Source organism: Mirounga leonina, unplaced genomic scaffold, assembly GCF_011800145.1.
Source record: "Mirounga leonina isolate KUSES-001 unplaced genomic scaffold, KU_Mleo_1.0 Mir_418, whole genome shotgun sequence".
Taxonomy (NCBI): Eukaryota; Metazoa; Chordata; class Mammalia; order Carnivora; family Phocidae; genus Mirounga; species Mirounga leonina.
The window spans coordinates 5,113,889-5,126,513 of record NW_023270739.1 but is presented as its reverse complement, the minus strand read 5'-3'; the positions used below and the strand labels follow the sequence as shown (position 1 = coordinate 5,126,513).

The window sequence follows — 12,625 nt, the reverse complement described above, 5'->3', positions numbered from 1 at the left end:
CTCACTCCTCTGTCAGGCCAGGCTCTGGCCAGTCTGCCCATAATGCCCCCTCCATCCACACCCACCCCGTTGGCCACCTCCCCGGCCCTGCAAGGCCTCCTCTGCCCCTATCTTCCAGTTGGCTTGGTCGGGGGGGACTGTGGGAGTCCAGCCCAGCAGCCCAGGCAGACACCCACCCTGGCCGGGCCCCGGTCTACCTTCTTCACCTGCTGTCTGGGCTGCTGGCTCACGGCTTCCTCATAGCCAGGCGGCTCCTTCTTCAGCAGAGAAGTAGGGGTCCCAAAGAGGGGCTGTGATGGGTGCTCTAGGTCCATCTGGGCTGGTGGGCCAGGGGCTGGAGAACCAGGCTGGGACAAGGGCTGGACAGAATGGTAAGAGAACCGGTGGCTGGGATCCTGAGGGAAGCAGGCCTGGGGCCCAGCACATTCCAGGAAGGCAAGGCAGGAGGAACCTACCTTCTGGGACACAGGACAACCTGCTGCTGCACTGGCTTTTAGGAAGCTTGCACGGAAGCCATTGGGGAAGAAGGAATAGGAGACTGGGGAGGCCCTGCCTGACCTCTGACCCTGCAGAGGGTGGGGCTCTGGGCGATTCCCCTGTCTCCTCCCTTTCTGCCGGAGGCTGCTCAGGGACCCTGGTCTCCCATCCTGAGGGGCCCGGTTCCTGTCACTGCCCACCGTCCCCTCCTCCAGCCCCGAGCTCTGCAGGGCTGAGAGGCCACACAAAGCCTAATGCAGCCTCACCTGTGGACCAGGCTGGCTGGAGGGTCTGGGCTGTGAGGGTAGCACCAGCAGGGAGCCAGCTGCCCATGACGGCTTGGGGGTGGGGGGCACGGCTGGCCTCTCCCAGGTAGGGGGCTTCCCCGACCCTCACCGGGGCCTGTCCCACCCCCATGGAGCAGAGGCAGGCCTGGGTGCGGGCTGCTCAGGGGGGCCCTCCGCCCGGGGTACAGAGATGGGTGGTCCCTGACAGCTCCACCCTCAGGGCTGTGGGGTCTTCGGCAGCTCCCTTAATCTTCCCAAGTCCTAGTACCTCCCCTCGGTGACATAGGGTTGGCCATCCCTCGTTTCAGAGGACTGAGTGGAAGTTTAAAGGAAGCGAGCACAATCTGCCCAGCCGTGGGGTGCCTGGTAAACGGACTGTTACCCTTAGTCTCCTCACGCTCTCCCGCGGCCCCAGCCCCTCCCCACACCCAGGTACCTGCTCGGGGCTCCTGCTGGCCAGGCTGGGGCTGTCTGCATTCTTATTGGTCACGGTGAGGACAAGGTGGGTCCCTGTGGAGTCAGTGATGAGGGTGGGAGGCGTGACCCCCTTGATGAGGCTGGGGCCCTGGGGGCCCAGAAGCAGCTGGGGAGCGGGGGCTGGCTCAGGCTCCGGCAGCACAGCTTCCTGCTTCACTACCACGGCCGGGGGCACCAGGGGACGAGTGTCTGCATGGTGGGCAGTGGGGGCCGCCAGGCTGGGGCTGAAGGGGTGAGCAGAACCTGTGGGCTGCCGGCTCAGCTGGCAGCTGGAGAAGCTGTTTTCCTGCTTGACTGGGGTGCCAAGGGGGGCCGGGGCCGGCTGCTGGGCCCGCTTCTCTTGCTCCAGCTGCAACCTCAGCCACTCTACGAGCTGCTGTTTCTGGCGCAGCATGCGGGTCAGCTCTTCAATTTGCTTGTCCTTTTCCTGCAGCATCTGGTCCTTGTCACGCCCCTCAAGCTCGGCCCGTACCCCAGGGCTCAGGCAGCAGGACCCGGCCCGGGGGCCCTCCTCCTTCACAAGGATCTGTAATGGCGAGGCCTGCAGGGTGAGCTGGGTCAGTGGCGATGTCACCATCTCGCCAAAGGTGTCCCCGGGTGTGGAGTTCTCATCGCCTGTGCTGAGCAGTGAACGCTCTGAGGGGGTGGGAGACACGGGGGGTGTGGAGCCTGTGCTGCCAAATTTCACCACTCCGTTACTGGTCACCGTGGCCACCACCACCTCAGCTGGGGCCAGGCCTGCTGCCACCAGGGCAGGCCCCGTGCTTAGTCGGGCAGCCGGGAAGGCGACCACTACCTCCCCAGCCTTGGGCAGGATGGAGGGGGCAGCAGGGCCCTTGGGGGCTCCTGGGGCAGGGCTGACTTGTTCTTGGTATGCACGTAGACGCTCGATCAGGTCTGTCTTGGTGCCTGAGACGGGCAGTGACCGCAGCTTTAGCTCCTGCTTCAGCTCTGCCACCTGCAAGGGGGCCGAGAGTCAGGGGTGGGGCAGGGCGACAGAGAGAACTGGGTCTAGGTAAGAGGGCAGTCGGGGAGGTGGGAAGGATGAGATCTTTGTTCATTAGGCTTCAACCATCTGGGTCCCACTGGTCCTTCAGATCCACGAGCCCCTGACCTTCCCACAGCCCTGGAGGGTGGGACGTGTGTGCCGTGAGCCCGGCCTCCTCCCTTTCGCCATCCTCACCACACAGGAGGCCTGGTTAAAATACTCTTCCCCTCCCGTCTGGGCATGAGATGCTCTCAGGTGTCCCCAGCCCCAGCATGGGCCCTGGTGTTCAATGACTTAAATACTTCATTGAATCAACTGGACTGATTTTACAGATGAGAAAACTGAGCTCACAAAAGTAAAGTAACTTCAAGATCACCACTAATGAGCAGCAGAGCTAGACGTTAAAGCCAGGTCTGATGGATTCTGATGTCTGTACCCAGCTACCCGCACAAGGGCTGCGTCTTGCTGGGGTCGGATCTGACTCAGGAGGGGCCGGTCTGCTCCTGAGCACAAACTCTCCAGGGAGAATTTGATCTGTTTCATCTTCTGATTGGGGCAGAAGAAACAGACCAGGCCCCGGACATGACCCACCTTCCAAGACCCCAGGACATGAGCAGGGTCTGTGCCCCAAGCATGGGCCACTCTTTTCCCAAGCAGATGCAGCAAATTCAGTGGCAGCATTAGCAAAGTGGAAAAGGTTGGGGAGTTGAAGTGGACAGCCCCAAGTTTGAATCCTGACTCTACCACCAGCCAGCTCTGAGACCTCAGGCAAGCCTCTCTGCCCTCAACACCTCCGCCTGCTCGTCCTTAAGCCTCATGCTGCACAGCAAGGGCCAAGGAAGAGAAATTGTATAAAGGGGTCGGTAGGCCCCGAGGCCCCAGGCAGACGCTGGCTGCTGTAGTTAATGGTAATGACTAGGATGACAAGGCAGATGCCATGGATGACCAGGGCCACGCAAACCTTGCAGCAGGCTCCAGGGGCCTCTGCTGGAGGAGACCAGAGTCTGGAGCTCGGCTCGGCCTTCCAAGGCCGTGGGGCTCGCGCTCTCCCTACAGATGAACACTAGGCCAGCCCCCCGCGGGAGGTGGGGCCGGCAGTGGCTCCAGTGGGAAGGGGGCGCCCACCTACCTTCATGTCATCCAGGTTGGCAGGCAGGGCTCCCGGCTTGCCAGTCAGCGGGGTGCTGTTCTGACGCGCCAGCCCACTGGGCCCGGGAGCGCCCGAGCTGGAGCCACTGCTGGTCGTGGAGAGGCTGCGTGTCGGGGGGGCCCCACCGCTCCCCGGGGCCTCGCCTGCGGGCCTGAGGAGAAGAAATGGTAGACATGAGCACCTGGCCAGCATCGCCCTCGGGGCAGAGATGGGCATGGGGCAGGAGGGCTCAGACCAAAGGGTCCTTAAAGATCTGGGGTTCACCCAGCCAGGCCTGGCATCGGCCGGGCAGGGCGCCTCTGGGCGGGACGGGCAGGGCGGGCGGCGGCGGGCTCCTACTTCGGCGGGGCAGGCAGGATGGTCTGGTAGTTATAGTGCTGCTGCTGCTGCTGGTTGAGGATCTGCAGCTGGAGGAAGAGCTGCTGCTGCTGCAGGATCTTGGCGTAGGAGGAGTCCATGGGAGGCGCCCCCTTGTCCTGCTTTTGGTCCGGGGGGATGTACTGGTGATACTTGAGCTTCTTCACCTTTGGCTTCAGCTCCTTGGCTTTCTTGCTGCGCTGTGACTTCTCACTGGCAGACTTGGGTTGGCTTTGCTGAGGGCACAGCAGATGGGGGGCGCCATCAGGGGGCAGTGCTGGCTTCTCAGAAGGGCCCCCCCTTCCTCCACCCCGCCCGGTTCCACGCTCCTCCACCAGCAGTGGCCTCGTCAGCGCCCACAAGCGCGCCTGGGAGGGAGGGCCCGGCTGGCCGGGGCGGGGGGCGGGGGGGCGGGTTGTGCCCAGCCCCGCTTACTCAAGAGAGCCTCTAGCCTGGGGAGAGAGATCAGGGAATGCAGACGTGACCGTGACCTGGAGCAAAGCGTGAACACGACAGCTGGCTGACGGAGCGCCTGCCCTCCACACAGGCCTGTGGTCAGTGCGCGCGGGGCTTGGGGAGCCAGCCTGCAAAGGCTGAGGCATTACCCAGAAAAGAGGAAGGGTACACGGATATATTTAAACTATCCTTCAGACGTGTAGTGGTCAAAGAAAGGCACCAGTTGTGTGATGAGGAGCAGATCTGAGGAAGGATTTTGGGGGGAAACAATCTGACATCTGTGGCCAACCAGGAACACACCACAGAGGCCAAGAGAGGTGCCCCGACGAAGGAAGGCCTGGGCACTGGGACCCCAGGAGGAGTGGCTCACCACCTCCTCTGGGACAGGGAAGCCACAAAACTTGAACTTTCCTGCCAGCAGCAGGGCCTCATGGCCCCGCAGAGATCGTGCCAACAGGGAAGGCCTGGGGGCGGGGGCGGGGGCGCCACTCAGGAGGGCACCAGGGAGCGCCCCCCACGCACACAGGTAGCAGTCAGAGGCACAGCGAGGGCTTGGCTCCAGCAAGGGAGGGGGAACCGGGATGGCTGGGGGGGGGGCGGGAGGGAGACGATTAGACAAAAGGATGAGTGAGACCGAGAAGCAGGTGGGGCAAGAAGGAAGGGAAGCCTCCCAGGAGGAGCAGGGCCACAGGTGTGGAGGCGCCAGTGGGCAGTCGGCTGGGGGCTAAGTCCCCGAGACCCTGGAGGCAGGAGGCTCTGGGGGGTTGGGGGGGGGGGCGCCGGGCACTGGCTCTTGGTGCTGCTACACGTAATTCACCTCAGCGCCCAAAACAGTGTCCCCCACACAAAGATGGGCATCTCAGGGGCTGGTGGTAAGCCCTGCCCCTCAGACATGTTAGATCAGGCCTTAGAGGAGAATAAAAAATGCCCAGGGGCACCTGCTGGCTCAGTCTTGATCTTGGAGTTCAAAGTTCAAGCTCCATGTTGGGTGTAGAGATTACTCAAAATAAACCCTTAAAAAAAAGAAAATGCCCAAAACGGCCCATGTGTGACCTCGAGTCCATCCTTTCACTTCTCAGTTTTTTCACTCACAGAATAGACTATGACTGCCTCACGGGATTGTGCTGAGCGTGTTTTCATGGGGGAGGGTGGAATAAGAGCCAGGAAGAGCCCGTCCAGACCCCGGCCCACCGCACTCAGCAAGCGGTGCTTGTGGGTGTGACAGCCAGCGCCCATGGAGAGAGAAGGAACTCTGTTGGCCCCTGACCAGGGGGAAGAGATATGCACCCCACTCCCTGCAGCTGTCCCTCCACTGGGACGAAATCACAGCAGGGCTCGGAGGGGCCCGGGAAGGGGAGGGAGGGCAGTTGGCTGGGGACCTGTACCTTAATGAGCGTCGGAGTGGGCTTGGCCACTGGGGCTGTGGTTCCGTTGGTGAGGCTGGGAGGCAGAGGAGGCTGCTCGGCCAGGAAAAGTGTTTCTCCGGAATCCGGGCCCAATGGGAGTTGAGACACAACCTGAGAAAGGCAGGGGACACAGCCATATCAGGCGGTGGTGCATCTCAGCCCTTCCCTGCCCAGAGGGGGCTGCAGGCATCTCCTCCAGCAGCAGCACTGCGTGCAAGGAACAGCCCCCGGGAGGCAGGGCGGAGGGAACTGGAACACGGAGCCACAGAGAGCAGGCGAACAGGTCACTAACTGAATGAGGGGGAAGCAGGCGGGTCTGCGTGGATGCAGGGGCTGGCCAGGGGGCCTCAGGGATCCCACTGGGAGGCAGCCCCAGCTCGGCAGCGGGCTGGCCAAGGCAGCTGAAATGGGGCCCACTGCCGACATCTCTGGGGCTCAAGCAGCCGGCTCAGGACCTCGCAGAGCAACACCCTCGGCTTCCCAGTCCCCCCTGGCCCAGGTGACACCTCACTCTGGACAGCTCCAGCAAGTGTGGGGCCCTTGGGGAGTGGGGAAAGCATCCGGAGGGACAAGCTCACCTGAGTGGGGGATACAGAGGTGGCACTAGGCAGTGGCTCACTGACTCGGGCTTCCAAGGGTGACGGCACCGAGCCCTGGGATTCATGGCTGGCAGGCTGCTCAGGGGATAAGGCGTCACTGCTGTCCTCATCAAAGGAAGAGCTGTCCGCTACTTTCGGGTAGTTCACCTGGCCCACTGAAAGTCAAAGCCGGCGTAAGACTCCACCTCCAGCCCCCACAAATGGAGAGAGGTGCCTGCGCCCCGACCTCCAGCCCAGCAAGGCAGACAGGAGAAAGCCCAGCAGCTGACCTGCCTTCTGGGTCCGAAAGAGCTCCAGGAAAGCTCATCATCACGACCCGGACACAAAGGCAGAAGAGTGCTAGCTACTCCGCTGTTAAAGCACTCCCTTGCCTTTGACTCTACACTGTGTCCAGCTCAGGGTCAAGTTCCATGCTCCCTCCCTGCAGCCTGTAGCCTCCTCTGTCTCATCTAGATGTTTCCCTGCTGTTAAAAGCACTTCATGTCCATCCTCTGGTGGCACAAAACTCTCCTCTTCCCACAGAGGCTTGTGGCCCCTGCAATGAAGGCTCAAAGGGACAAACAGCCTGAGAACACGGCTCCTCACTGGGCTGTCTCGACCCCCTGGAAGGCAGGGACAGGCTAAGGGCTTCTGGAAAAGGTGCACCTACTCAGAGTGGACGTATGGTGACCTCCTTTTAGTGGCCTGCGACTCCCAGAGACCCAAGAGCTGGCAGCAGCAGCCACCAGGAGAAAATCCACCCAGCTGGCTCAAAGTGCCCTGCCCGGCCGCATGGCCAGGGTCCTGGCTGCGGCCAGGCTGGGAGGGAGGAGTGGGAGCACCAGGGCCCTAGTGTGGAAATCCCAGGACACAAAAGGAAGGAAAGACAAATAGGGTATTTCAAAAACTTCATGTCCCAACCACCCGCTCGGCACTGCTGGGGGAAGAGGTTCTGCCGGGGTCTGCTGTTCACACGGGAGGAACGGAGGCGGGGGTCACAGCAGAGATGAACTGTGGGGCGCGCCTGGGGAAATCTGCGGTGGTGAGAAGACCGCCGATAGGGAACAAGAACAAACTAGGAACTCTCCCAGCAGACTCTTCCTCTCCAGGGCCACGAGCTGAGGCTCTCTCCTCCCCTGGGACCAGGGAAGGACACACCTGAGCTCGAACATCCGCGTGCGAACAGTGACGTGTGGGAGCCAGTGATGCTCACTGCTGGGCCGGCTCCTACGCCCCCTCCCCTCTGTCCTAGCAGGGGCCGCGCACACGGTGCACGGGGGGAATGGAGCTCAATTACTGCCATGTACTCCAGGCCTCTGACGCATCTAGACTTCTCCCAGCAGCTCTTCCTCCCAGCAAGGAGACAGGCCATGGGATGGCAGCCACCCGGCACCCAGCACGCGATGGGAGGAATCCGGGATGGAGGCAATCTGGCTCGTCCAACGGGAACCAGGGGCTGGCCACGCTGGAGAAGCCCAATGAGCAGGGCGGGCCAGGGTCCCTGCCCTCTGATTTTGGTCCAGTCCCCTCTGCTCAAGGGCAACACAGACTCTGTGGAGACGCTCAGGGAAGACTTCTTGGAGGAGGGGTCTTGACATGAATCTTAGAGATCAAATGGGGGTGGGTGGCCTGGAGGGGAGGGCAGCGGCGTGCTGTGAGTGGCCATAGGGAGCGTGTGGGGAAGACAATGGGTGGTCAGCCTCTGCAAAGCCCCTGTCGCGCCCCCACCTTTATCAGGGCTCAGGACCACCGTGGCCCCCTCCCCACACTCCACATCCAGCTTCGCCTCCTCCTTCTCCTTCTCCTCCTCAGACGTGGCCGGAGTCTCTCCCCTCCCAGGACCTAGCTCTTCCTCTGACCCCTTCCTCTCAGCCACAAAGCTGCATTTCTCCCAGCCTAAAACTCCTTTGCAGCCCACCACCTCCCTCTTTCTTCCTTCTCCACTCACTTCTTGAACAAATGGTCTGCATCTGCTGTCAACACTTCCTTACCACCTAGTCGTTCCCAACCCACATGATCTGGCTTTTTCTGGCAAATGCTCCTTTCTCTCAGGTCACTGGTGGTTATTACCTGCTTACCAAACTACACTACCTCCCCATTCTCAAACCAGCTGTGCTCTGCCACACCTCCAGGCCACTGCCCACATGGCCCCCTGTGCCTGGAATGTCCTTCTGTACCTTCTCCGTTGGGCAAAGTGGACCCCACATGTGTCCTACTGTCTGTGATACTTCTCCAGGCCTCCCCACCAGGCCCGTCTCTGAGAGAAGTCTGTGTTGGCCCGGCTCGCACTGACCTGACACCCCATTACCCCCACGTCGTCACTACAGCGCCTGTCCCCTGGTCTGTAACGAACGAGACTGCTGACGGCAGCGGCCCTTCTGTGCGTGTCCCGAGATGCCCAAGACCGCCAGGCCCTTTATATCCATTATTGCCTGTGGACCTGCAGCCTGTCCTGTGAGGCCGGTGACTCAGCTCCTATGTCACAGGACCGTGGCCTTCTCACTACACAGCGCTGGCATCTGACCGGGAGCCAGACTCAGAAATCGCCTGTTCCTACATCAGTCTTCTCTGATCGTACTGCATTCTTGGAGGGCAGCATCATATTTTGTTCATCTTTGTAAACTGCACGACTTCACACAGGGCCTGGCACCATGCTCTCACATTTTGGGTGGCTGGAGAGTCCAGAACTGACCTGGGCCTAAACACAGGCCTGACATTAGGGGCTGCTGTGGAATCCGGTGAGGATCGGGGTAGGGGAACATGGAGATGAGGTGGGATGAATGCCAGGGCAAAGCGGGGGACTAAGAGGGTTATCAGCACCAACTGGCAAAGGGGCTCCTCCTACCCTGTCGAACTGCTGTCTGCAGCACAGAGGCTCTGGAAATCAAAGTCTCCTCTGACTCAGGGCTCATGGCCCAACTCGGCCTGAGCTGGGGTCTGTGGTTCCCCCCCTGGTACCCCGCCCAGAAGATCTAACTCCTTATGATGGAGGGAGCAGGTGAGCCTCATGTCAACCTTCCAGGGGCAGGACCAGGTCTTAGGCCCACTGTAGCCAAGAAGACATGCCTGTACTAACAATGACCAAAATCTAAAGGAATCAGGTTCGAACACCTGCCCGGGGCACACAAGGCCCTGGCATGTCCCAGACTCTGCCCACCTCCCCCGTCCTTCCAGCTCCACGCCCAGGCTGCTCCTCGCCCTGCGAGGCTCTCCCTCCCTGGAGCTCGTAGTGCCTCTCTCCCCGTATGTACTTCAACTCCGACTCATCCCGCAGCCCCAGTCTTGGCCGTCTCCTCTCTCGAACCAACCCCCTGGCAGAGCCGGGACGGGGACCCTCCTCTGTGTGCCCAGAGCAGCTGGGGCTCCGTCCAGCACAGCTGCTGCCTCTGTCTGGCCGCTAGCTGTTTACCTGCCTGAACCTGCTCCTAGGTGGGAGTTCGATAAGGGCGAGGGGCTTGCTCTGCTTCGTGGGGCTGTGTCCTAGCACCTGGCACACCTCTCAGATCAATCAATATTTGTTGAGTGAAGTATCTGTGGAAAGTGCCAGGCTTCAAGGAGAGATTTCACTAATAAAAAGAAACAGTAAGGAACAGACTTCTGATTCCTGGCATCTCCATAGGTTCATACACACCAATCCTGACATCTAGCTACCCAGTGAAAGAGTATACAGAGGAGACAGGGGACAGAGGCCCCTCTGTTAGTTAGTCCGGCATGATCCCTGAGGCCACTGGCACTGTCCCAAGCTAACACTACCTGTTTCTTGGGCTCTCACGTTCTGTACGTAAACGTTTCCCAAGTCAAAGCAGGAAGTCAAGCAGCAAGAAGCCCAGAGCCCCTTCCTCCTGCATCCGGCCTGCACATTCACACAGGGTGGCTGGGGCCTCCTCACCAATGATGGCTTCTTTCAAGCTGGACTCCACAGGCAGAATGTTCTTCTCAACCAGCTCCATGGGGCCCGGCCTCTGTGCAATCTTCTCGTTGAGGTCATCAGCCAGTCTGGCTCTCTTCAGCTTCAGCTGCTTGGCCTGGAGGGAAGGCTCGGCCGAGGTCTCTGCCCATGGGAGAGAATGGAGTGCAGGAGGATATAGGAATGGACCTGGCTCTACCCTGGGAACTCCAGAGCAGCTCTGCTTCCCTCTGGGGAAGGAGCAGAAGCCATCAGGATGTAGAGAGTGTCCCAGGCAGAGAAGAGAGGCTCAGCTTTAAATTCTACAGGACACAAGAAGGGGCCCGACTGCAGACAGAGTGTGGGCACACCCAGCCACCGTCACTGGGCACGGGGGGCTACAGAGCCGAAACTGCAGCCGATGATGGAGCACACCCTGCCCTCCCTCAAGCTTTCTGGGTTCCGAAGGCAATTCAGTCCCTGCTCTGGGTCTCAGTGTCTCTCTCTATACAAAGCAGGGCTCAGACTAAGGAAGTTCTCTTCCAAACTCAAAGTTGACTCAAAACTAAAAACAACAACAAAATGGATAGATTCACGCTGCTTTCAGCAGCCAAAATAGTTTCTTCACTAGAACGTGGACAGAAGTGTGTGCCAGGCCAGGCAGACACACCTAGGATGAACTTACTTGGGTGTCACAGGTGCTCATGTGATGCTGAATGGATGTGGGAGTGAAGGAGTGAATGAGCACAGAAAGGAACTGCGTTTTTAGAAGATTCTGGAGAAAAGGCTTTCAAACCAAGGGATGACAAGATCCAGGGCCACCAGGCGGCCAGAGGAGAAAGGGGCAAACCAACCTACGAGAATGTGACTGTGCGGCTCTAGGAACTCGCAGAACTCATGCGGCTACCACAGCCCTGCTGTTCCACTGTGTTAAGGCTTGGCTTACTCACTGTCAACAGCAACGGGAGTGATAAGAAAGAGGGACATAGAAATGTGGGTGATGCACGGTGGAAACAGCGAGCGTAAGGGGAGGAAGCATTTCCAACCTAACACACCTTCTAAAATATGCATCCTGACCAGCTCCGATCTCTCCGGCCGGGAACGAATCTTCCGTTTCAGATAGTCCTCTGTCTATAGAAAAAACACACCAAGAGAATCTCAAATCCAGGATACAAGTTATGGAATGGAACCTCTGTAGCCCCCAGCTGCCCCCCATCCCAGCCTGGAGCCTTCAGGGTTCTGAGGCAAGGAGAGGCCTGGGGGGACAGGGGCGCATCCACTTCCAATGCACCTGCTCAGGGCACCCCCTCATCTGTCAAGACTACTTGTTTCTCTGAGGCTGAACTATCCATGTATTTCTTAAAAATGTATTACTTGTACTATCATAAAAGTAATATATGTTCATCAAAGAAAATTTAGAAAATTACAAAGTAAACAATAACAAAAAATTTTAATCACCCACTGTTAGTATTTTGGGGTATTTATTTCTAATCATTCTTCCATGCAAAAGATGTCTAATTTTGCAGAGCTGTAATCATGGTGAATGTAATTTTATATCTTGTTCAAAAAATGTAGCACTGGATAATCGCATGAGCATTTTCCATTCATTTTGAATGGCTGCCCAATGTATTACTAATTCTGCTATACGGTGTCATAGCTGTAGCTCCTTCAAGTCCAATGCCCTCATTTCTGAGACTCCAGGTGAACTAAAGCATTCCCTGGTCAGTCTCAGCGCCTGGTGCTTGTGCTATAAGGCCCAGGTGGCCCCAGGTCTGTCTGACTCCAGAGTCTGTGCTCTTAACCACTGCACCAGAATTTTTCAAACCACAGGTCAAGACCATGAGTAGGTCAAAACCAGGAAAGGATAGGACAAGACAGGACAGGACAAGGTAGACTAGCGTAAAGTAGAAAATAACACAGCAGAGCACAGAGCACACTGCCTCTGGGAGAGGTAAAGCCCTGGCGCTCGCCTACTGTCTTGGAGCTCTGTGCTCTCCCCAGGGGAGCACGAAGCCCTACGGGAGACAGCTCTGGATCTATTGCTCTGCATTTGCAGAGGACAATGGGACTGCCACGGCTGCTGTAGGACATGGTAGAACAGGTATCAGACACCACAGGTCTTCATGGGCATCAGAGGGAGGCGTATTTTCTAAGCTACCTGACATTCTGAACCATGGCCAAGGATGAGCTAGAATGCAGTACTAATTAAGAAAATACCTGGAGTCCACAGACCAAGGTTTGAATCCCAGCTTTGCCACTGACTAGCTTGACAAGTTAGTTTACCTCTCTTAGCTGCACCTAAGAAATGAAGAGCACCTAACTCGTAAGAGCTGAAATGAGCCGAAATGAGAGAATGACATCCCTCCGCATGTGGAAGTACTCCGTAGGTAACCGTGGTTCTACTGAGCTCCAATTAGCTCCTTGTGTACTTGAGAAGCAGTCCAGGTAAGGGCACCAAATCTTACAACTGGGTCAGGGGCCCAGACAATCCCCCCCATCCCACCCCGGTATACTCCACTCCTCCCAGTAACTACGACGGCGCAGTTTGTTACTGCTTTGGTTC

General features: G+C 58.6%; 1 protein-coding gene across 6 annotated transcripts in view; it reads right to left on the bottom strand.

Annotated features, from left to right (window-relative positions):
* MRTFA (myocardin related transcription factor A) overlaps nt 1-12,625 on the bottom strand; it is a 195,351-nt gene that overhangs the window by 4,307 nt on the left and 178,419 nt on the right. For 5 of the 6 annotated variants that reach the window (XM_034987452.1, XM_034987449.1, XM_034987451.1 and 2 more), the window contains 8 exons: nt 11,118-11,193; nt 10,066-10,227; nt 6,177-6,352; nt 5,578-5,709; nt 3,719-3,972; nt 3,359-3,530; nt 1,201-2,199; nt 198-359 (listed from right to left, as the gene is read on the bottom strand). In XM_034987452.1, coding sequence (XP_034843343.1) covers nt 198-359; nt 1,201-2,199; nt 3,359-3,530; nt 3,719-3,972; nt 5,578-5,709; nt 6,177-6,352; nt 10,066-10,227; nt 11,118-11,193 — 2,133 coding nt within the window. The remainder of the gene's footprint in view (nt 1-197; nt 360-1,200; nt 2,200-3,358; nt 3,531-3,718; nt 3,973-5,577; nt 5,710-6,176; nt 6,353-10,065; nt 10,228-11,117; nt 11,194-12,625) is intronic. The other variant, XM_034987450.1, reaches the window with a different exon arrangement.